Source organism: Budorcas taxicolor, chromosome 8, assembly GCF_023091745.1.
Source record: "Budorcas taxicolor isolate Tak-1 chromosome 8, Takin1.1, whole genome shotgun sequence".
NCBI classification, from domain to species: Eukaryota; Metazoa; Chordata; class Mammalia; order Artiodactyla; family Bovidae; genus Budorcas; species Budorcas taxicolor.
The window spans coordinates 72,194,486-72,218,909 of record NC_068917.1 but is presented as its reverse complement, the minus strand read 5'-3'; the positions used below and the strand labels follow the sequence as shown (position 1 = coordinate 72,218,909).

The following is a 24,424-nucleotide window of genomic DNA, read 5'->3' as shown; positions in this document are numbered from 1 at the left end:
CAGGGCTGAGGGTAGGGTGCACACAGTGGTGTGCCAGGGCAGGGCAGCAACCATGGGTGGAGAGCCCTGGGCTCTAGGTCTGACAGATGCAGTATTGGTCCCCCCAACCACCCCCCAAAACTAGAGCAACAGAAGGGCAGGAAGAGACAAGAGTAAGCAGGTAATGGTTTCTCTGGCGCCGAGCCCACCTCTGAGTATAGATGTTACATCCCCTCGGCCCTCTGGTGAGCACCTTGAGGAGTTCTGGGGGTGTCCCCAGGGAAGAGAGGGATTTGCATTGCGGGGTGGTCTCAGCCAGCAGTGGGGCCAGGGCTGGGGGCACTGTATGCAGAGCAGGGTGGCTGGCAGTGCCAAGCAGGGAACCAGTGCACAGGGACAGTGCATGGCATCCAGTGGGGTAGGCGGGGGTGCAGGGCAGCCACAGGGGGCTCAAGGATGCAGGACTCTGGGCAGAGGAGGGGAGAAGGAAGGCGGCAGGGACCCGGCCGGGGGCTTCTGGCTTTTCTGCCACCCATGCCCGGCCCACTAAGTGTGCTAAGGACCCCTGGGCCACTCCAGCCAGTCCATGCCCCCCACCCCCCGCCACACTCTCTCCCACCCTAAACGCTGTCAGTGTCCCAGGTCCTACTGCCTCCAGAAGACTACCAGCCTCCTCCCAGCCTAGTCCCAGGTGAAGGACTGGGGGTCACTAAAGCAGAGGAGAGGTGTCTGGGGACCCCTGGAGGTCTGCTCGGAGAGGCTGGGCAGGTGCTCTAACTATCATTGAGTCTGCCCGGAGATGGGGCCATCAAAGGGACTGACCCCTAGCCTTACATGCGGCAGCTCTCAACAGACAAGTGCTGATTGGATCTGAATCCCCCCACTGTGGGTCCTGGGGAGTGGGGAGGCTTTGGGGTTGACGGGAGGGGCTCCTCATCTCTTGTGAAGCCCCCGGTATGACCCCACTTGGCACATGCAGGGTCTGATTAAAGATCCAACCACTGCCAGATAATCTGCCCCACAGTCCAACACAAACACCCTCCTCCTCTGCCTGGGGCAGTGTCCACCTCACTGCGCTCCCTGTTCCCAGGGCTTGCCCTCTTTTGGGGCTCCTAAGTCCTGGAGTGCCCTCTCCCTTCTGTTCTGCATGTCTATGTACTGCCCGGCCTCAGGGTGGCTCCCATACCGCTCTGAGGGCTCAGGAATAGAGTTCAGGCAGGAAGGGGCTGGCCTGGTGGTGGAGGGCTAGTGGGGAGAGCAGGGGACAGACCGTGCCACCCGGCACCAGAGGGGCTGGGGAGTGCAGGGGGTGCAGCGGCAGTAAGAAGGGGAGGCGGGGGCCAAAGCGGGGCAGTCCAGGGTTACCTGAGAAGAAGTGGGCCTTGAAGCCCTTTTTGGAGACCGTATTGTCGGACTTGAACTCCACACGCATGTTGTTGTACTGGGAGGTGATGACCTCAGGCTTCTCAGAGCCACAGAACTTGCCGTGCAGCTTGGAGTCGGCCGTGAGTCCACTGCGCACCTCCACAAAATCGTACTTGCACACCTGTGGGGCAGCACAGCTCCAGGCCACCTCCTCCAGGAAGCCACTCCTGACCACCCCCACCTAGGGAGGCTCCTTGTTCTGTGGGTCCTTTCGCCTTTGCTATGTATGTGCTCAGTCATGTCTGACTCTGCCCCACAGACTGTAGCCAGCCAGGCTTCTCTGTCCATGGGATTTCCCAGGCAAGTATACTGGAGTGGGCTGCCATACCCTCCTCCAGGGGATCTTCCCAGCTCAAGGATCAAACCCACGTCTCTTGTGTCTCCTGTATGGGTAGGCGGGTTCTTTGCCACTAGTGCCACCTGGGAAGCCCACATCTCTTTTGCCACATCTAATAATTAAAAAATGGTGCCACCCCCGCCCCGTCAGTTCCTCCTGTGCTCCCCACACAAGCCCCCCAGCCCCGTCTCTCTCCAAAGGCGTCCGGACTCCATGTCCTTCATTCCCACATGCCACATGCTCCATGGCCTTCTGGGCCCTCCTCCCTGAGCCCCACCACTTCCCTGAGGTGCTCTCCATCTCTACATTCCTGGAGTGTTTCTTTCAGAGGGTAGGAAACAGGCACTGAGCCGAGCTCCCACATCTTGGACCTCTCTGAGTCTCCTCAGCCCCTGGGGTGGGCACTTACGTCATTGCCCTCGGTCTCAAAGAAGTCGAACTGCAGGGAAATGCGGTACTGGGTGGGCGCCACCAGCTGCCAGATGCAGTTTTTGTTAGGGGGGTACTCCTTGGGCCAGCCTGGGCTGGTGATGGAGCCATTGAGCTTGGTGAGGAATCCGCCACAGGCAGCTGGGGGCACAAGGAAGGCAGTGTCACCCCCCAGGAGTCTCGGCTCTAGAGAAAGGGCATGAACACGGGCTGGGGTGCATGAAGGAGGAAGGAAGGATTTGTGGATTCCCCAGCCCAAGGCGGGGGCTTGTGTCTGGTGTCTCTGGGGTAGAGGGGGAAGAGGCAGGGTGAGGGGGTGTCTTCAGAGTAGAGGGAGTTGAGGAGTTGAGTGGTCATTTCTATCTTCTCTGTGAGAGAAAAGGCCAGGCACTTGCTTGGGCTGGGGGTGGGCTCCAGAAAGGCAGTGCAAGCGGGCAGAAAGTGCTGGGAGGGAGGCAGAGGGGACTGGCAGTGGGCGGGGAAGACGGGGAGGACTGGAAGGATAGCAGGGAGGGCTGGGGAGTGGGGACCAGGAGGCAGGGAGAAGGAGCTGCTCAGAAGTGAGCAGAGAGAAGCCGGTAGCAAGATCAGGCTGAGCTGGAGTCAGTTAGCCAGATAGGGTTTCACTAGCCTCCTAGGAACATATATAATGAGAGGCTGAAACTCAGTGCCCGTCCGAGAACTGCCAAATGGTGGATCACCACCTTCTGGTGGGTGATGAAATCAATCAAGATCAGCATTTAAAAGAAGAACAAGAATGAAAACAAAAAAAAAAACCCAAAGTACATCACACCTGGTCACAGTGTGTTCTGGGGGACTAAAATATACAATGTATTCCTCATCAACCAGTGGTGACCAAAGTGCCAGGGAATCCTAGTTTTTCCAGAAAAAGGTCTGTCTGAGGGGCATAAGAAACCCGGGCTGGAGGGTTTGGAAGGGGATAGGGCACAGGGTCCTGGGTGGTCTGGGGGCACTCACCCTCACAGCGGCGCTTATCGGGGGCCAGCTCATACCCAGGGTCACAGCTGCACTTGTAGCTACCCAAGGTGTTGAGACACCGCTGCTCACAGCCCCCACGGTTGGGCCGAGAACACTCATCCACCTCTGCAGTCAGAAAGCAAGGGTGTCAGTGACTCCCAGTCTGGGACCCGGGGCCCTCTTCCTCCTGCCCTCTGCTTGAGAGCCAAGCCCAGGGTCCCTCAGGCTGCTGCGACCACTCCTAGCCCCATCCCAAGGGGAAGAAGTCAGTTGTGACCTTCCTTTGTCCACTCAGCTCCGAGGACAAGGGCTTCCCTGCCCCACCCAGCCTTCCACGGCTGCTCAGAACCCCACTTGTTCCCAAGGGCATCTGGCTGAAGACAGCCCCAAAGGCAGGGCCCTGAAGGAAGGGGCAGATGGAGCCCATGGAGCCTTCCTTCTGACCACACCAGCTGGGCTGGTGGCCACCTTCATTCACCGGTGTCCCTTCTGCGCCGTCCCTGGCTGACTACTATTCTTGCATCTCTCCTTCAATCCCTGTGTGAAGCTTGTGATGGAGGGGCTGTTGCTGTCCCCAGCTTAAAACAAGGAAAGGAAGTTTGGGCAGAATGTCCTCAATACCCAGAATCACACCAATAAAAAGTCCACGCTATCTTGCCTCCTTCCTGAGCTGCTATGGCACTTCCTGTCTCTGCCTCTCACCAACACCCCTTCTGCACAAACGTGTGGACTTTAAAGCAACTCTTCAATTATGTCAACTCTCAGTCGAGCACCTACCATGTATTGGCTACTTTTACCTCGGTGTGGTATTTACTCAACAAGGTATCATATGTAGTTATTCACTGGGACCTTTCCTGCCCAGTTAGGACATAACTTCAAGGACAGGGCGCCAGGGTCTGCACATCTCTAGGAGTGTGTTGAGTGAATGAATGAGGTGGGAATGAAGCCACAGCAGCACAATTCACAATAGCTAAGGTGTCCACTGATGGATCAGGCTAAGGAAATCTGATCTGGACACACAGTGGAATACTATTCAGCCTTAAAAAAGAGGGAAATTCTGCCATCCGCGACAACACGGGTGAACCTTTGGGACATTACGTTAAAATAAGCCAGTCACAGAAAGTTAAAATGTACATGATTCCATTCACATGAGGTATCAAAAACAGTCAAATTCATAAAATTAAAGAGTGGAATGGTGGGTGCCAGGGCCTGGGGCGTGGGGAGTCACAACTCAGAGGACATAAATTTTCAGCCAAGGGACCTCCCTAGTGGCCCAGTGGCTCAGATGGCAAAGAATCCGCCTGCAGTGCAAGAGATTTGGGTTCAATCCCTGGGTCAGGAAGATCCCCTGGGGAAGGGCATGGCAAACCACTCCAGTATGCTTGCCTGGAGAATTCCATGGGCAGAGGAGCCTGGCGGACGACAGTCCATGGGGTCACAGAGTCAGACATGACTGAGTGATAACACTTACCCAGTGGTTAAGACTCTGAGTTTCTACTGGAGGGGGCATGGGTTGGGTTCAGTCCCTGGATGGGGAGCTTAAGATCTGCCATGCCATGCAGTGCAGCCAAAAAATAAATTTAAAATCATTTTTTAAAAAAGTTTCAGTCAAGCTGACAGAGCTGCACAGCACTATACCTGTGCTGAATTGTACACTCAGTTGTGTTCTGAGTGTAGCTCTCACACTAAGTGTTCTTACCACAAGCAAATAAAATTAAGAAAAAGAAGGACCAAAGAGGATGGGTTGGCCACAGGGGCGGGCATGGTGGGGCAGCAGGAAAGGAGGCACCTTTGAAAAAGTTGACAGCAAAGCCAGCCTTGTTAATGGACCCGTCAGAGACGAACTTGAGCCAGAGGCGGCTGGACGTGCTCTTGATGTCGTCGGGCTTCTCGTAGCCGCAGTAGCGCCCGATGAGGGTGCTGCTCTCGCTGTGCCCATCCCGCACCTCCAGGTAGTCGTAGGCACAGCTGTCGTGGCGCTCAATCTGGGGAGGCAGTGGGGGGCTCATTGGCAAGAGGAGCCCTGGTGGCCCAGACCCAAGCCCTGGAAGCCCTCAGGATGGGGGGTCCCTGACCCACCTCAAAGGACTGGAAGGTGAGGCCCACGTGGAAGCCCTCGGACACCTGGATCCGCCAGACACAGACTTTGCTGGGCCGGTAGTCATCTGGGTAATTGGGCGATTGGATGTGGCCATTGTCCTTTTTCACATCTCCCCCGCAGATGGCTTTGGGGATAAGGGACAAGGGGGGGAAGAGGGGAGTGTTGGTCAGAATGCTCTGAGCTCCTTTTTCCTTCTTCCAGTCCCACCCACATTCCCTAGCCTCCCAGGGTCCCAGGCCCCAGCCAATCCCATTGGGATCTCTGCTTCCTCCCTCAAGGGGCCTTGGCCTTACCCGTGGGGTGCCAGGAGGGAGTGGCTCTAGGGTGTCCAGGGACCCCCACCTCCAACCCCCCTTTCTCCCCTTGCCTCAGTACCTTCATAGACCGCAAAGAAGCCCTTCCCGACCCAGTTGCTGCTGCTGCGGAATTCAACCCAGAGGCGGCTGTCGGTGGACACGATGGGCTCGGGGATTTTGCCCCCACAGAAGCGGCCTGCACAGATGGGGCAGACAGAGGGCAGTGAGGTTCGAACGAGGCCTCTGCCCTTCTTGCTCCAGGGCTGTAATTCCAGGGAGCCCGCCCCATCTCTGCAGGCGGGTGCTGGACCCTGGTCTGCCCTTGACACACATTCTCAAGACCGTACACACTCCAGTTGGCCTGTATCTGATCCAAGGTCCAGTATGGCCTTAAAGAGCCAGAGGCCACTCTAGAAGATTTCATGCACTTGAGGAAAAGGATAGGAAGGAGTCTGTGTCTAGGAGGAAAGAGATTCCTCACCATAACCAATGGTGCTATTGTTTAGTCACTATGTCCTACTCTTTGCGATCCCATGGACTATAGCCTGCCAGGCCCCTCTGTCCATGGGATTCTCTAGGCAAGAATACTGGAGGGGGGTGCCATTCCCTTCTCCAGGGGATCTTCCCAACCCAGGGATTGAACACACATCTCCAGCACTATAGGCGGATTCTTTACCGTTGAGTTACCAGGGAAGCCCATAACCAAGGATACCTGTGTTTTATTTATTGACACTTTTTAAAAAGAGCATTATCATCGTTACCTATCTTTTCTTACTTGCTATCCATGCTGACAAGCAATAACCAAAAGCAAACACAGCTTTCTTTGGCTATGACAAAATGTTGTCATTTGCTCAAAAGCAGGGGGTGCCATAGGAGCCCAAATAAACCCCTGAATCCAGGAACTGGGCAGAAAATGCTTTCTTTGACGTAAAACCTGACAAGAATCCACGTAAGCGGGTGAGGTTGGCCATCTGTGAAATCCTTTGTAGTCAAGAATCAACTTGAGATGATTTGTGTGTTCCTAGTAAGATGGGTGTTTTCCCAGCTTTTGGCAGGGGAAGGGGGGTGCTGCCCTAGGAATGCAAGTTTTGAAAAAGAAACTGCAATCTTGGAAACACTCACACTTCATAGCAGGAAGTATCATAAAGACAGCTGCTTTGGGTGACTAATAAGAAATAGGCCAACATCAGAAACAAACTGGGGGGAGGGCGGAAGAGATGGTTAGTGAGGACTTGTCAGCCTGCTTCAGGCACAAGCTACGGGGCAGAAGTTCTACAGCTAATGAGCAGTCCTGAGCCACTTAGGATCAGGTCCAGATTGAAGAAGGAAAATTCAGATAGCCCCTCAGGCTCTATGTCCATTACAGGATCTTCTGTCCTGTGGTTCTGACCCACTCATCCCCCACTTACCCACTCCCCCACCCCTACCGTCCCACCCCAAGACAAAGCATCCTGTGCAAACAAGTTTGGGCCATTGTGCCAGGAATGCAGGCCTCCAGGATGCACCAGGCTACATCATGGGCACCCTCAGGCCACATCTCACAAACAAGAAACAGAGCCTCTGACATTGCCCAGATGAGCAAGAGAGCCTGGAGCTGAGAAGATGGGCCTGTCCATCTCCCTCTGTTACCTGGTGTGACTCCCCACCATGTACACTGATAAGCCATCATCTGCGAGAAGCCCAGAAGCCCATACCAAGGTCTCCACGAAGTCCAGACTAGGGAAGACACTTGCTCAAAGTCACACACTTCGCGATAGAGCTGGCAGCACTGACTACACCAGGACTCCTGGCTTCCACGCCATGGTGCTGCCCTTGGCCAGGTGTTGGTGTCAGGGAGGATGCAGGCTGTGATGTGAGTAGTTATACCAAGGATTCGACTGCGGAGTGGGCAAGGGAAGAGTGGGGCCCATACCTCGAAGGGGTGCCTTCCTCCAGAAGCCGTCTCGGACTTCCACGTAGTCATACCAGCACAGGCGGCTACGGTACAGGTCCATGGACGTGAAGTTCAGAATGATCTGGCAAAATGGGGGAGGAAGAAGGTTACACTGCTGCCCATGCTTCGCTGACCTCACCCATCAGTCCCATGACCGCTGCCTGCCTTGTAAGGCCATCTGCCATGGGTTATAAATAGTTAAAAGTTCTAGAACTTCCCTGATGGTCCAGTGATTAAAGACTCTACCTGCCAATGCAGGGGACATGGGTTCAATCCCTGGTCCGGGAAGATCCCACACACCACAGAGCAACAAAAGCTCGTGCTCCACAATTACTGAGTCTGCATGCTGCAACCACTGAAGCCTTCCCACCCTAAAGCCTGTGCTCTGGAACAAGAGAAGCCACTGCAGTGAGAAGCCTGGGCATCGCAACAGAGTAGCCCCCGCTTGCCACGACTAGAGAGAAAGCCAGTGCTCAGCAACAAAGACCCCAGCGAAGCCAAAAATAAATTTAAAAAAAATAGTTAAGAGTTCCAAAAAGGAGCTCCTGGCACAGAAATGTCCCTCCTCCCCAGCCATCTGCCAGTTCTAGTCAGCATTCTTCCCAGACATCCCGGGCCAGGCCTCACTTAAAATGCACGACCTCACTGAATATATGTTTGAAACCCAGGGTCTCATTTTACTGATCTCCTTAGTTAAGGAGCCGTTGCTTAGGGCTACACAAACCTAGCTCTTCTCGTGGTCAACTTAAATAATATAAATTACAGCATCTTTAGAGGGAAGAGGTCTCCTTGGTGATAGGAAGGGCCCAGGACAGTATTTGGGTACTGGGGGGTCTGAATGGGAATGCAGGGTCCAGAGAGGAAGAGCAGAGGTCACCTGTCATCACATATTTATTAAATGCTGGTCCTGAGCAGGGGTCATGCTGACCGCTGAGGAGACCATCAGGTCTGTATGCCTCTAGTGAATGGGTTTGAGATACTCAACTATACAGTATAGTTGAGTATACACACACACACACACACACACACACACACATCTCTATCAAGGAAGTTAGGACTTAGAAGAATAAGACATGCATTAAGTCCCACCTAATGAGGGACTTCCCTGGGGTCCAGTGGTTAAAAATCCTCCCTGCAATGAAAGGGGACGCAGGGGAACTAAGATCCCACATGCCTCAGAGGAACTGTACCGTGTGCCACAACTATTGAGCCTGCAAGCCACAACTAGAGAGTCTGTGTGCTACAGTGAAAGATCCCACCTGCTGGAACTGAGACCTGAAGCAGCCAAATAAATCATTTTAAAAAAGCATAATGTTAAAAAGATCACTGACTGAAAACCCAGTCATTTGAGCCTGGGTTTGAATCTCATCTCTGCGTTTCTCGCTGTGAGTCCTTGGGTAAATCACTTGACCTCTCTGAACCTCAGTTACCTAGTACGTAAAACGAAGAAAGACATCTCACCCTGACACAGCCCTTCATGGGTATAGGCACTGCCCTAAGCACCTTCTGCACATACTCATTTTGGCCTTTGAACTCATCAAATGTTCACCTAATACTGGAGGGACCTCTAACACCTTGGTAAGTACCAAGTCTCCCCAGGAGGTGGGCTCATGAACAGGTAGAGAAGCACACTTTCTTGCTTAGTAGTTTCTGGAGTGAGCCCTGAAGCTTGCTATACTTTCTGAGTCCAATAAGCAGGGACTCCAGAGAATGCCCCCCTGCCCATCTGCAAGGCATGTGCAGTGAGCATGTGAAGCTCCAAGGGGCCCACCTGTTAGGTGCGAACTAGATTCCCTGCTGGAGGAGAAAGGGACAAGGGAGTCCATCTCCCCTCTGGCTCCCTGCAATGTAAGAGGCAGACAGAGTGGAGGCTGGAATGAAAAAGATCCCATAGCTTCCAGGATGGCTGAGATGATAAAGAATCTGCCTGCAATGCAGGAGACCCAGTTTCAATCCCTGGGTCAGGAAGGTCAGGAAGATCCTCTGGAGAAGGGAATGGCAACCCACTCCAGCATTCTTGCCTGGGAAATTCCATGGACAGAGGAGCCTGGTGGCTACAGTCAGTGGGGTTACAGAGAGTCAGACATGACTGCGTGACTAACACACAGAGTAGAGGCTGGAATGAAAAAGATCCCACAGCAGGCGCTGGCAGCTGCTGTCTGCAGCCAAGGTCAATGCTACCACTGGTCAAAGAAGAGCTCCTGGCTTATGGTTACTTTAGCACCAACCCCGTCAGAACTCCTCGTGATTTCACCATCGACTTGCATGATCCTTGCCATTTTCTGACCTCTGCATTCCCTGTCCTCCTCTCTCACCCTCTCCCTGCCCCTTCCCAGCCAATACATCATGCCCTAAATCTTGTTAACATTCTCAGTCTCAAACCCAAGGACCCCATTCTCCATCCATGTGGCCCATTCTTTCTCACTCACTCCTTCTGTGCATAGAGCCCAATCCTTCCAATTCACTACAACCTTCAATCTACTGAGTCCATCATAATTTCACTGCTTTTCACCCCCATTTATTCACATGTCATCCTGACCTAGTTTGGAATCCATGGTCCACCTTTTATCTTTTCTTTTGATTCATACATGAGTTTAAATATGTTTGTACTGGGGAGGCTTTCATTAATTTTGCTGCTTTGATGTAATCAAGTGGGATTACAAGAGGTAATCAAGTGAGATCATGTTTTGAAAACATGAGTACACTCTATTACTCTTTTTTGGGTTTGTTTGTTTGTTTTTTTTTGGATACACTGCACAGGCTTCCCAGGTGGTGCTAGCGGTAACGAACCTGCCTGCCAAGGCAGAGGTTATAAGAGACATGGGTTCAATCCCTGGGAAGATCCCCTGGAGGAGAGTATGGCAATCCACTCCAATATTCTTGCCTGGAAAATTCCACGGACAGAGGAGCCTGGTGGGCTACAGTCCACGGGGACACGAAGAGTTGGACACGACTGAATTCACACATACAGCTTGCAGGACCTCAGTTCTCTGACCAGAAATTGAACCTGGGCCATGGCAGTGAGAGCCCGGAACCCTAACCAGGCTACCAGGAAGCCCTTCAAAAGTACACTATATTACTCTTGATGATGATGACTAATCACCATCGGGAGTACCATCATGATAAAAAGACAAGTCCTGACATTTTGAAAAACTGAAGTCGAAAATCTGTTCCAGCTCTTGCTCTAGAGCCAGCGTCTTATTACCCAATATTTTATCTTTTCAGAAAATGATCAAATGTGACCACAGAGGAAGTTTAATTCATTATGGAATCCTCGGTGCATGGCACATAGTCGTTGCTTAGTAAACATTTCTTGACCAGAATTTTGCTTTCTAGAATTTGTTCTACAGAGAAACTTGCCTAAGTGTATAAAGATATAAGTGTCAAGGTGTTTATTTTGGTAGTAATGAAAGGTTGGGAAAACTTAGAACAGCGTCCATCAAGAAACCTGCAGGGTGGGCTTCTCTGGGGGCTCGGTCATAAAGAATCCTGCCAATGCAGGAAGCATGGGTTTGGTCCCTGGTCTGGGAGGATCCCACAAGCTGAGGAACAACCTAGCCCAGTCACCACAACTACTCTGCCTATGCTCTAGAGCCGGGGAACCACAACTACGGAGTCCACACGCCACGAGCCTGAAGCCTGTACACCTCGAACCCATGCTCTGCAACGAGGGAAATCATTGTAACGGGAAGCCTATGCACGGCAACTAGAGCGCAGCCCCCACTCGCTGTAGCTAGAGAAAAGCCCGTGCGCAGCAATGAAGACCCAGCACCGTCAAAAATAAATAAAAATAAAATTATATATAAAAAAGAGACCTGCAGGGGGTGATTAAATAATTAAATTGAGATGATGGGATGCCAAGCAGCCTCAAAAGTGATTGGGTGAGATAATATATGTGCTGACATAGACCGATGACCATGATTTATTGTTGAATGAAAGGCAAGTTACAGAAGACCACACACACACTAAAAGAGTCTGGAAGGACGTCCCAAGTGTTACCAATGCTTAGTTACCTCTGAGGAGTGGCATTCAAAGGATAATCAAATGGAGAAAGCTCATTTTTTACCTGAGGCATTTCTATATTGCTCAAAATTTTAATAACATGCATATGCTATCTTTATATCTAGCACACAACAAAAATATCTGTTAAAGAGTTGCTGGATGGGGCTTCCCTGGTGGTCCAGGGGTTAAGAATCTACCTGCCAATGCAGGGGACATGGGTTTGATCCCTGGTCTGGGAAGATTCCACATGTAACTGAGCCACTAAGCCCGAGAGCCACATCTACTGAAGCCCGTGCTCTGTAGCAAGAGGAGCCACCACAATGAAAAGCCATGCTCTGCAACTAGAGAAAGCCCGTGTGCAGCAACGAAGGCCCACCACGGCCAACAAAGAAAATCAGTCTTAAAAAAAAAGAGTGGCTGGATGGAAGAAGGAATGCAGAGGGCCAAGTGAGGGCTTCTTGGCTCCTAAACTTACTCTCTTAACCACTACTCCACGTGGCTTCTCTGAGCCTGCCAATCAAGTCCGCTCAGCAGCTGCACGGAGAACAGCAGCCACTTTCCCTTCTTCCCCGGAAACAACCGTGACTCTGTCCAGGATGGATACATTCAGGCCCCCAAAAAAGAAACCACGCCCGGCTGGCAGACCCCTACCAGGCCCACCTGAAACCTTCCATGGGCAAGAGGAAGCAGAGGTCACCACAAGTAGGAGGAAGAGACCTGGGCTGGCAGTCAGGCGCATCTCATAGGGAGGCGCAGCTGTGGCTATATTGAGACCGGAGGTGTCCAATTAAGAGTTGTAACGACTTCTGTCGTGTGGAAACAGCTGTGCTCTGGTGGCAGGGGCACTGCCCTTTGCCAAGGAAAACCTGGCCAGCTCTGCCACTTCCTAGCTGGTGACTCTGGCCCAGAGCCTGACTTTGGGCCTCGCTGTCTTTGTCTGAAAAATGGAGATGGTCATAAGGATTCCACTGGGGAGTCGTGGGGAAAATGCAATAGGGGTGCAGCGTCCCCAGGTGAACCTTGCATGTGGGAAGTATTCCTCATGCGTGTTGAGTGGTCTCAGGGAGGAGCTGGGAAAACACCTCAATCCTCAGAGACCAGTTGGCTGGCCTCAGGCAGATCTTAGGCCCATTACTGAACTCCTCTGTTTCCTTATTTGCAAGATGGTAATGGTAATAGTGAGCTTCCCTGGTGGCTCAGCAGTAAAGAATCCACCTGCCAACGCAGAAGACATGGATTCAATCCATGGGTCAGGAAGATTCCCCTGGAGGATGAAATGGCAACTGTGCCCCCAGTATTCTTGCCTAGGAAATCCCATGGATGGAGGAGCCTGGTGGGCTACAGTCCATGGGGTCACAAAGGAATCGGACAGGACTTAGTGAGTAAACAACAATGACAACAACAAATGGTAATAGTACCTGCCTCATAGAGTTTAGGGGAATTAAATTACTACATGTAAAATTTAAGACCTTGTCTGACACCGGGGTCAAACATACACGTCACACATCCGTATGGCAGTGTATGCCACTCAATATATGTGGATTTTACTCCTAGAGTTGAGTTTAGATAGTCTGATATTTGGGTCACAAGATAGTCCACACCAGAATCCAGGAAAATAGATGGAGGCAATTGAGGCACCCTCCGGTACTCGTGCCTGGAAAATCCCATGGACGGAGGAGCCTGGTGGGCTGCAGTCCGTGGGGTTGCTGAGAGTCGGACACGACTGAGCGACTTCACTTTCACTTTTCACTTTCATGCATTGGAGAAGGAAATGGCAACTCACTCCAGTGTTCTTGCCTGGAGAATCCCAGAGACAGAGGAGCCCTAGTGGGCTGCCGTCTATGGGGTCGCACAGAGTTGGACATGACTGAAGCAACTTAGCAGCAGCAGTATTCATTAATCAGTTCAGTTCAGTTCAATTCAGTCACTCAGTCGTGTCCGACTCTTTGCAACCCCATGAATCGCAGCACGCCAGGCCTCAATAGATCAGGACTATAGAATGGCCCAGGTGGTGCCGTGGTAAAGAATCCACCTGCCAATGCAGAAAGGATGGGTTTGATCACTGGGTCAGGAAGATCTCCTGGAGTAGGAAATGGCAACTCACTCCAGTATTCTTGCCTGGAAAATTTCAGGGACAAAGGAGCCTGGCAGGCTAGTCCATGGGGTCACAAAAGTCAGACATGACTGAGCACACACACACACACACACACATACACACACAGAATGATACTAGCAGCTAACACTGAATTCCTACTATGTTTAGGCAGTGCCCTATAAGCATCGTATGTACATTAACTTGTTTAATCCTTGTTATCCACCCCGTGAGGGAGGTACTATCACCAGGCCCATTTTACAGATGGGGAAACAAAGGCTCAGAGAGCATAAGCAACTTCCCCAACATCATACATCCAGTAATGAGCACAGCTGAGGGACTTTCCTGATGGTCCAGTGGCTAAGACACTGTGTTCCCAAAGCAGGGTGCCTGGGTTCGATTTCTGGTTGGGGAACTAGATCCCACATGCTACAACTAAAGATCCCACATGCTGAAACTAAGACCAGGCACAGCCAAATAAATACAAATAAACATATATATTAATTTTAGAATTGCAGTGCTAAAGAAGATGCTTGAGAGTCCCTTGGACAGAAAGATCAAACCAGTCATCCTAAAAGAAAACAACCTTGAACATTCATTGGAAGGACTGATGGTGAAGCAGAAGCTCCAATACTTTGGCCTCCTGATGTGAAGAGCCAGCTCACTGGAAAAGACCCTGATGCTGGGAAAGACCGAGGGCAGGAAGAGAAGGGGCGACAGAGGATGAGATGGCAGGATGGCATCACTGGCTCAATGGACATCAGTTTGAGCAAACTCCAGGAGATAGTGAAGGACAGGGAAGCCTGGTGTGCTGCAGTTCATGGGATTGCAAAGAGTTGGACATGACTTAGCAACTTAACAACGAATATATATATTTTAAAAAAGGACACAGTTGAGAGTCAAACCTAGGCTTAAATTCTGGCTCTTAAACTTATGCCTTTAACCTCTATTCCCTGTGGCCGTCCCAGGCCTACCAATCAGTTCTGCCCAACAGCTGTACAAAGAAAGAGCACCAACTTTCCCTACATCTCCTTGATGCCCCATGCCCTTCAGTGCCCAGGAAAAGAGACTTAGGGGTGGACTCAGCCCAGACCTTGCAGAGGAGGGAGGAGATGGGTCATCTCTGCCCAGCTGGGGAATGGGAAGTAGGGGTTAGGGAAGGCCTTAGACAGGAGGCAGCATTTGGGCTGGACCTTGAGGAAGAGTCAGGATGTCGGAAAGTAGGGATGGGAAGCAGGGTGGAGACGCCAAATCCAAAAAACATTGTATTCTCTTATCTTCTTGGCTACTCTGCAACAATTGACTCTCATGTCCTGAAACCACTCTCCTGCTCATAAAGGAGTTCCCTTTGTTGCCTGGGAAACACTGTAAATACTCTTCAGGGCAGCTGCTAATCACTTGCAGCGTAAAGGCTTAGGGATCCTCAGAGAAGTCCTCCAAAGTGGCTCTTTCATTTGTTTGACATCACCGAGACTTGCGTGATTGTACAAGATAAGATTCACATATCACGTGCATTGCTGGCAATAAGCTGAGAACTGGGAGGTGAGTGAAAAACAACCTCTCAGGAACCAAAAAGATGTCAAAGTCCATTTGCTAATGCAGTTGGATTTATTTAAGGTTTACTGTTGAAAGAGTAGACTTTGGAGTCAGATAGCTAGAACTGAGTGCTGGTTCCACCACTGCTACCACAGCAAACTTGGCCAGGTCTACTTCTGCCCTTTGAGCCTCGAGACCCTCCTCTCTCCAACAGGGATAACAGTACCTACATCATGACACTGCTGTGAGGAATAAAGAGATCATGCAAATAGGATGCCAATACTTTGCACATAATTGGCCACAGGGAGTGGCTGCGACAGCTTTATGATGCCATCTTCTTCTATTCTCCCCAGCCTTTAAATGTTTCTGTCCCTGACAGTTCCATCTTTCATTCAGTTATAATTCTATGGTTTCAACCAGGACCATGGGTATACTTTGTGTGTGTGTGTTAGTAACTTAGTCGTGTCTGACTCTTGTGACCCCATGGAGTGTAGCCTGCCAGGCTCCTCTGTTCATGGAATTCTCCAATTGTGCCTTGGTTAATCTGAATTTTTTTTTTTTTTTTAATCTCTAGCCTACTCCCAGGAGCACTGGGCACACCGCTGAAAAAGGATGGTGAGTCTTGTGGGAGTTATGGAGGGAGCAGACTCAAGGCATACACAGATTTTTCTAAGGCAAGCCCACATGTCCACTAGAGTAGGGGTCGCCACCCTAATTGCCAGGCCATGGCCTGTTAGCTATATTGTAGGAGGTGAACAGCAGGCAAGTGAGTGAAGTTTCATCTGTATTTATAGCTACTCCCCATTGCTCACATTATTCCTTGAGCTTTATCTCCTGTCGGTTCAGCCATGGCATTAAATTTTCACAGGAGAATGAACCCTATTGTGAACTACACACGCGAGGGATAGAGGTTGCACACTTATGAGAATCTAATGCCTGATGATCTGAGACAGTGATGCTAGCGCCAGGGAGTGGCTACAAATACCATCATTAACACAATAAATGCAGTGCACTTGAATCATCCTGAAACCATCCCTCCCACCCTGGGCCGTGGAAACACTGTCTTCCATGAAACCAGTCCCTTGTGACAAAAAGGTTAGGAATCCCTGCTCTAGAGACTAGGGCCAGCCCATATCAGCCCAGAGCAGGAAGGGAAGAAGTGGGTCCTGACAAAGTTGCCCTATGCCTTCTGACAAAGCAAACCTCCTAAACAGGAAAGAAAGGATGCTCTACCCTTCTCAGTGCTCCTCAGGGCCAGGGACTATCTCGGGCACCTGTCCATCTCCAGTGCCAGGCCCAGCGCCAGGCACAAAGTGCCCAGACAACACTGTTGCTGAAGGGCACTTAAGTAGTTGTTGTAAGAACGGAATAGGCTTTGGAATACACATAGTACTACAATCGCAGACTCTGATATCATAATCCAGGTTCTACGAGATCCTGGGCAAGTTAGTTTTTCTAAGTTTGCTTTCTTATATACAAAATGAAGCCAGCCCGAATTCCCTGGCAGTCAGATGGTTAGGTCTCTGTGCTTTTACTCCAAGGGCTCGAGTTGGATCCCTGGTCAGGGAACTAAGATCCCACAGGCTGCATGGTGCAGCCAAACAAATAATAATAATAAGGCTAACATTAGCACCCAGCCTTTAACGTTGTGGGGCTAACTAAAAGACATAACACAAAGAATTTAACATGTGATTGGCCAATCATTATGCTCAGTAGTCATTACATGTTGTTATTATCTGTGGTAAGATTTCAAAATTCCTCAGTAGAGGAATGAAAGAATCCAGGGCAAGGTCAGTACAAGACAGCAGAAAGGACTGCAATTTTTAAGTTAGATTCAGAACAAGGAGAAGAACAAGGAAGGGATGGGTTCACTGTTGAGGGACGATGGTAGAAAACCAAGCAAGAGAGACAGGGAATTATTCAACTCTCAATGAAAGTTTGTCATAAAAAAGGATAATCTTCAAATTACAAAAAAGTAAACATCATTTGAAAAGGAAAGAGAAGCTCAATAATATAGGAGGAGAGTCAGCAAGCGCCTATTTAAATTGGCTTTTGTCTCTAGACTTAAAATGACATCAGAGGACATTCAAATAACTTGCAGATGTGATCAGTGCCTGTAATCTTGAGAAGTCAGAACAGAATCTTTCCAACTTTCAAAAGGGGTGTGTGCGAGAATGTACGTACGAGTGTTTGGGGAGGAGAGTTTGGAGTTTAATTCTGGGAATTGCAAACCATGGAGTTCAATGTTAATCCCCAATTCAACAGATGGTCTGTGACCATTTAGAATAGACAGCCTGTGACCATTTAGAAAAGAAACATTTGATTGCTAGGAGCCAGTCTGGGTTCACTGGAAACAAGACACATTAGACAAATCTTACTTCCTTTTTAAAAGGGATTTTACCAACTGGTGAAATAGTACTTATGTTTGCTAAGGCAATCCACCCACCTATTTGGTATTTATTAATCACTTCCTATGTCAAAGACATACAGATGACACAGGCCTGGTCTCAGAAGCGGCTCCTACTGTGGTTGGTCAACCCAGTGGTGACCTGTGGCTGACTGGTAATGACTCTTAAAGTAGTCATTGCTAGTGGAATAGCTCTGCCTGAAGCCTGCAGATTACTGGGTCAATGTCAATTCAGAGGGAGATCTTGGGATCTGCTTTGATTCATGTTCTGTTCAATATTTTGATCAAAGGTTGAGTTTGGAAGGCCCAGAAGACATGCATATCCAATGAGCTCATGACAGAGTGAGAATGGTGGATGGTGGAATTCTGATTCAAAATGATCTTGAGACCTGTTGGAATAAGCAATGTGACTGATAATAAAATCTAACCCAGCTCAAGGTTGCACTAGAACATTAAGTACCAAGTTCCAGTCAAAGCAAATAAAGCCTGAAAAGCTGTGGGTGCAATAAAAATATGAAGGACATGGAAGGCCCAAGGGTGGGTGAGAGGTCCAGACTCCACGTGAAAAGCCTGTGAATGGATCTGAGAAGCAAGTAGAAACATGCCTAGCACATAGTAAATGCTCTTCATTTAGCGTTTGTATACAATTATCAGTAGAAGCCTCCCATCCTCCTGGGCTTCCCTAGTGGCTCAGATGGTAAAGAATCTGCCTGCAATGCGAGAGACATGGGCTCAGTTCCTGGGTTGGAAAGATCCCCTGGAGCAGGGAATGGCCATCCACTCCATTATTCTGGCCTGGAGAATTCCATGGACCGAGGAGCCTGGTGGGCTACAGCCCATGAGATCACAAAGAATGGACATGACTGAGCGACTTTCACACTTTCCCATCCTCCTGTGGGGTGAATGAGTATATTTCCCAGGAAGGTCATTCACAGCCATAAGGACTCAGCTCTCCTACTCGGGGGTCCTGGCAGAGGAAGTAATGCTCAGTTACCTTCTCCCCAGGTGTGACCGAGATACGCCATACACAGTGCATGTGGGCAGAGTAGCCGTTGGGGTACTCGGGGGAGGAGAAGTTGCCTGTACTGTCCTGCAGGGTCTCTCCACAGGCTGTCAAGGAAAGGAAATGATCAGATTGCTTGCTGCAGGTACCCAGACCCCGCAACCTTCTGGCTTCTCGTCCTGAGCCCTGGTGCCCTTTGGGGGACAGGAGACTGGTTGAGCAGAGGAAAGAGTCTGGGATGATTCTGTCCCTTTAAGATCCACCTCCTTCTCCTCTTTTTCTACCTAGTGCCAGGGATGCCCTGTTGTCAAGGCAACAAGCCTTCCAGAGTTAAGGTCAAGCTCCTTGGGAGGGCCTCACTCTGTCTCACTTCCTGGGAATTGCTCTGCACACACGCCCCCCCACCCCCACCCCTTTGGCTTTTTCTACTCCCACTGCCCCTCACTCTCAGAGACCCTCAGAAGGTGGGTGGCTCAGCACCTCCCCACTAGATCCAAGCCCCAGTTTGGGTCTGTAACTTGAACACTGCTCCTACTTGGGTGACCCCTCCTCAGAAACCAGGCTGCCTCCGACTTCTAAGTCTCACAGCTTCAACCTTCTTGGCCCCAGGGCCTGCCCTCCACCCCACCCTGTCCTGTCCCCATCCCTGCCCTGACCTGGGCACTTGTAGAGCTTGCGTGCCTGGGCAATGTCCCCCTTGCTGAGTCGTGTCCTCTGGCCAATGGGGGGCTTCACCCCATTCACCTCGTACTTGGGAACGATGGTATCCAGAAAGATGCCCCTGGGGAGGAGGAGAAGCCCAGCCTGGGGTGAGAATCGATCGGAAGGAGGGTGGCTCGCCTGCATGCACCCAAGGTCACGACCCTGCCAGAGCCCAGACATTCCTCAGCAGGGTCGGGGACGGGTGGAGACATCTCACCCTGTCATTACACTGCCCACTGACCAGCTGCCACTCTGCTCCGTGGCAGCCACGCCACAGGGCCTGGGGGAGCCCCGGGAACACTTGGGAGGTCGAGAACACAGACCTAGGAGGCCCTGGGGACCCACCCGTGCCCTAGCTCTGTCTGGCCCACCTCCCAACCCTGGGGGACCTCAGACCCCCTAGTCAGCCGTGTCTCAGCCCTGCTTCTGAGGCCCCTTGTGTGTATCAGCCCTGCTGACACCTCTCCCAGGACTACCCAGGGCCAGCCCTTCTTCCTTCCTGATGGCACCTGGGACAAGGCCAAAGGGCAGGTTTCACTGTGGCCAGACCAGACCCCAAAACAGCCCCTCCAGCTCCTGACCCATCGTGTCTCCTGTCCCCCCAGTTCTTGCCTGCTGGGTCCCGGGTGTTTCCATCTGGGAAGATCAGAATGCAGGCAGAGCAGGCAGCCCTCCACCTCCCCAGGGCCCCTGACTCACACCCAGCTGGGTAGACCTCAGCAGGAGCTGGGGTGGGACTGGTGGGAAATGGGTGGTCTGTGGGTGGGGGCTGGGGTGACCTCACTACCCTTCCTTGGTCTATTCCCTCAGGTCTGGAGGCAGGAAGAGAGGCTCTAGAAGGAGCGACCGAGGAGAGGGGAAGGGCCAGCGTCTGGGAGAGCAGAGATGGAGGAAGAGGGCAGAGCCAGGCGTGGGAAAGGCCAGGCGTGGCGGGTGAGGGAAAGCCTGAGGAGGGGGAGGGGCAGAGTGCCATACTCAGCTAGGGAGAAGCTGGGATGGGGAGGCTGGGCCAAGACCGCTGGGGGTTCTGCCTGTGGTTTCTGGGAACCTATGCTTAGTCACTCAGTCCTGTCTGACTCTTTGCAATATCCCCTGAACTGTACCCCATCATGCTCCTCTGTCCATGGGATTCTCCAGGCAAGAATACTGAAGTTGGTTACCATTCCCTTCTCCAGGGGATCTTCCCAACCCAGGGATCAAACCCGGGTCTTTCCCACTGCAGGCGGATTCTTTACTGTCTGAGCCACCAGGAAGCCTGGGCTCAGGATAAAGAGTAGGTGTATATGTGCTCATGAGTTAGGGAGCAGGGCTGATCCAGGACAGAAGCCAGCCTTTGTACAGATCAGTCAATTACCAAAAGGCAGACCCACCAGAAAAATGTGCCCCCTTTGGCAGACGGTTGAGGGAAAAACTCAGCTCCCTCGGGCTGATACAGCTCCGGGGCCTTGGCATCCCATGTGCCTGGGCAGCAGCTGGGTTTCACCCTCCTGGGCCTACTGTGCCCAGTACTAGGTGAGGAACCTAGGCCCTGGGAGTCCCAGTCCTGCCACCGATTCACTGCAGAAGAGAACAGCAGGGCAGGCAGCACCCATGGGTCCTCAACCACCCAGGGGCCCACTCCTGTCCTCACTGATGACCCCAGTGGGGCAGGCTAGTGCAAAGTGGGAGGTCTACAGAGGGCAGGGCTGGGCTGCCCCAGAAGAGGGGGGCCCCAATCTCTCACCTGGAGAATGTGTTCCGGGCATAGTGCATGATACTGTCAAAATCATAGGTCTCCCCCAGGGACTCCACCTCCTGGACCTCCATCTTCAGGAAGTTATACTCCTGCCCTGTGAAGACCAGGAGAAGGGAGTGTGGGAGGGGGAGGGGGCGGGGGCGGGAGGGGGCAGGTCTGTGGGGGTTGCAGCGCTACCTCTTTAGGGTCAGGGATGGGGTCCCCTCTGCTCTTGAGAGGTGACCCCCTACCTGGGGGTCCAAAAGCGACCCAGGGAAGCCTTGGGGAGAGACGAATCTCTAGAAGAGTCTGTCCAGCAGGGTGTAGGTGGGGTGAGGATGTGCTGGAGAAATGACTCAAGGGACGATAGGAAGGAGGCGCCCATTTCTAGAACCACCGGGGAGATGAGAGCAGTGAAGAGGGGAGGAGAGGGAGGAAGCAGGAAGGGAGGGAAGAGAGAGCATAGTCGGGAGAAAGGAGAGAGAAAAAACCCTTTAGAGGACAGAATAGGCAGAGAGCTGAAGACGGTAAAAGTGAAGAGAAAGCCTGGGGAAGCATGGAGAAAGGGCCGACCCCTCCCCAACCCCCACCCTGAAGGCCAAGTGGGTTCTGGCTGCTCCAGGCAGCCCTGTGTGCAGGACCTAGACCTGTCCCAGCCCCCATCTGACAATGGATTTGTGGTCCCTGAGCTGCCACTGACCCAGAGAAGATGTTTCAGGGGGAGTGTTTGGACCCCAGGCACAGCTGGGACTGTAATACCACGTTGAGCAAAGGTGATGGCTTAAGGGAGCAGCCCCCACCCTGAGCAGGGACCCTGGAGGGGCAGGCAGAGGTCTGTACCTGGCTGGATGTTCTCCCGCACGATGGAGACGTGGCGGTCTCGGTCGGGTCGCGTGTGCTCATGCCAGAAGCCGATGACGTGACCCAGCTCGTGGACCACAATGCCAAACTTGTCACAGTTCTTGCCGATGGAGATGGCCTGGGGGCCCCCGCCACGGCGGCCCACGTAGGAGCAGCACCTGGAGGGCGGGGCCAGCTCAGGGGGGCGGTCCCGAGCTGGGGGAGTGCATCCACTCAGGGGCCGGGCGTGGCTGCCAGGGGGGCCAAGGAGCAGAGGGGTGGAGGAAGGGCCTGAGCGCGTGACGCCCGGGCTGTCTGCTGGGGTCTGAGCCACATCCGGGGCAGCTCCTGGGGAAATGCCCCCATGGCGGGAGGGGACAGATGACCCAGGGCCGTGCCCGGGGGGACGGCTGCAGTGCCCAGGACCGAACACGGGCTAGGGCGATGGCCGAGGGTACAGCGCCCAGGGGCCCCTGCTCACCCGCAGGGTCGGTAGGTGAACACGATATAGCTGTCCTCGTCCGTGCGCTCCAAGAAGGTGACACAGGTGTGCTTCTCCCAGTGCCTCATGGCCTGCCGGAAGACTGCCCTCTGGCTGCCTGTGGGGACAAAGGAGGCCAGGCTGCCACAGTGTCCAGGTGGGCTCACCTCCAGCTTCTGCTAAAGAGTCAGCCATTCATCAGACAGGCAGAAGGCACCACTCACACCACCGCGCAGGACGGGGCCGCGCCGAGGCTGGGGTGGGGTGCAGGCTGCTCGGGGGCCCCCACCCCCAACCGCCCCCAACATCATGCTCACCAGTGAAGTTGCCCCCAATGACAAAGGGGATGACTCCGTCAGGCCACACCCGCTCTGGTCTGGACGTTGCTGCCCGCCGGCTCCGGGACCGGCTTTTCCATCTCCCACGGCTTCTCCTCTGAGGCTTCATACTAGCGTTCTGGCTGTTGAGGGTAGAGGAGTTTCCTGAAACTGAAAAAGGAAGCCATTGGTAGCAAGAGCATGAAGGGCAGGAGGAAGCAAATGACAACCGAGCCTCATTGTCTAGGGGTTCTGTACCTGCCCACTCACTAAAATTTGTAAAACCCCCAAATCAAGACCATCAGCTCTTTCACGGTCACTGGCTGTGATGCACAAAGCAGTGAAACATTTGAGTCACCCATGACCTGGGCTGAGCCTGAACAAGGGGACAGGCTGCCTCCCTGTTTCAGCTCATTCTGAAGGTAAGTATCTTCTTCATAATTTAGTTAGCGCCACTTTTTTTTTTTTGCATTTTTATGCCTTTTCTTGGTGATATCACTGTCTAAAATGACCCTCCCCTTAACTCCCAGGTACAAGAGGGCTGGGATGTAGATACAGAAAATACCTGTGTTAGATAATCTTCATTCAGGCTTGACTTACAGTGCTGTTGACCATGAGTTCAGTGTTAATAAATCAATGATATAGCAAATAAGATGTCTTTAAATAGAAACACATATATGACTTGGTTATGTGTTAACAAGTTGATGAAAATGTGACCAGAGGCTTGTAGGAACTTAACCTTGTATTTCTCCTAGGAGTAATGGCTCAGAATTCACTAATTCAGTGTTTGCAGTGACTTTATGGAATAACTAACTATAAGGTTATAGTTATAACCTTATAACTATAAACTGTAACTGTCATGAACAATAAGAATAGACTACACGTGAATAAGAGAGCAGCGGTGTACTCATTTCCCTGGACCTACAGGGAACCTGAGACTAGGAAACACTCCTGCTCAGCTAATGTAAGTGTTAGTCGCTCAATCATGTCTGACTCTATGTGACCCCATGGACTAGAGCCCACTAGGCTCCTCTATCCATGGAATTCTCCAGGCAAGAATACTGGAGTGGGTTGCTGTGTCCTCCTCCAGGGGATCTTCCCGACCCAGGGATCAAACCTGAGTCTCATGCATTTCAGGCAGATTCTTTACCGCCTGAGCTACCAGGGAACCTTCATAATTGTGGAGCATACAGAACTTAATGTCTTCTTTAAATATTCCCAAGTACAGGTCCTCATTTGACACAGTAGCTCTCATGCTGGACTGGGCAAGTGTCACTATCTACATTTGACAGATAAAGAAACTAAAGCCTAAGATTTGTCCAAAGTCAGATGGTAAGTGGCAGATCCAGGTGATCCAAATCTCCATTCAGCTTTCCCCTTGTCTTTCCCTTTATCCCATGTATCCTAGTCCCCCCACTAAGGTCAAATAAGCCTTGCCAGTTATCAGGCTACCAGGTCACCCTCCAATGCCAGCTGCTCACTGGCATAGTTTGACCTTTACTCCATGGACTGCCCAGAGAAGATCCTCCCTCATGCAGACTGGACAACTACCCAACACCACCAGAGTGTGCCCAGAACAGGCCCCAAGTGAGAATCCCCCACTTTGGCAAGGGGAGGGTTATCTGTGAGCAGGACCACGTTGCAAAGCAGTGAGAAGGCTGGACAGAACTAAAAGAGCCCAGGGCCTCGACCCCACCCTCCCCTCCCCCATTCACAAGTGCCAGGCTGGCTGGGAGGTGCTTGGACCCACCCCTGACCTTGAAGAGCTTCGAGTCCAGTTGGGGAGAGAGAGGTATAAACCAGTCATTGCAGTGTGATTTGACTTGTGAGATGCTAAAAGTATAAGCCCAGA

At 51.8% G+C, this 24,424-nt stretch overlaps 1 protein-coding gene across 1 annotated transcript in view; it reads right to left on the bottom strand.

Annotated features, from left to right (window-relative positions):
• The window catches only part of BMP1 (bone morphogenetic protein 1), a 45,580-nt gene that overhangs the window by 11,382 nt on the left and 9,774 nt on the right, over positions 1-24,424 (bottom strand). The window contains exons 3-15 of the mRNA XM_052644704.1: positions 22,573-22,743; positions 22,256-22,373; positions 21,775-21,953; positions 20,944-21,049; positions 19,175-19,299; positions 18,510-18,625; positions 7,458-7,560; positions 5,625-5,741; positions 5,228-5,373; positions 4,938-5,133; positions 3,149-3,274; positions 2,151-2,311; positions 1,345-1,525 (exon numbers count right to left, since the gene is read on the bottom strand). Coding sequence (XP_052500664.1) covers positions 1,345-1,525; positions 2,151-2,311; positions 3,149-3,274; positions 4,938-5,133; positions 5,228-5,373; positions 5,625-5,741; positions 7,458-7,560; positions 18,510-18,625; positions 19,175-19,299; positions 20,944-21,049; positions 21,775-21,953; positions 22,256-22,373; positions 22,573-22,743 — 1,845 coding nt within the window. The remainder of the gene's footprint in view (positions 1-1,344; positions 1,526-2,150; positions 2,312-3,148; positions 3,275-4,937; positions 5,134-5,227; positions 5,374-5,624; positions 5,742-7,457; positions 7,561-18,509; positions 18,626-19,174; positions 19,300-20,943; positions 21,050-21,774; positions 21,954-22,255; positions 22,374-22,572; positions 22,744-24,424) is intronic.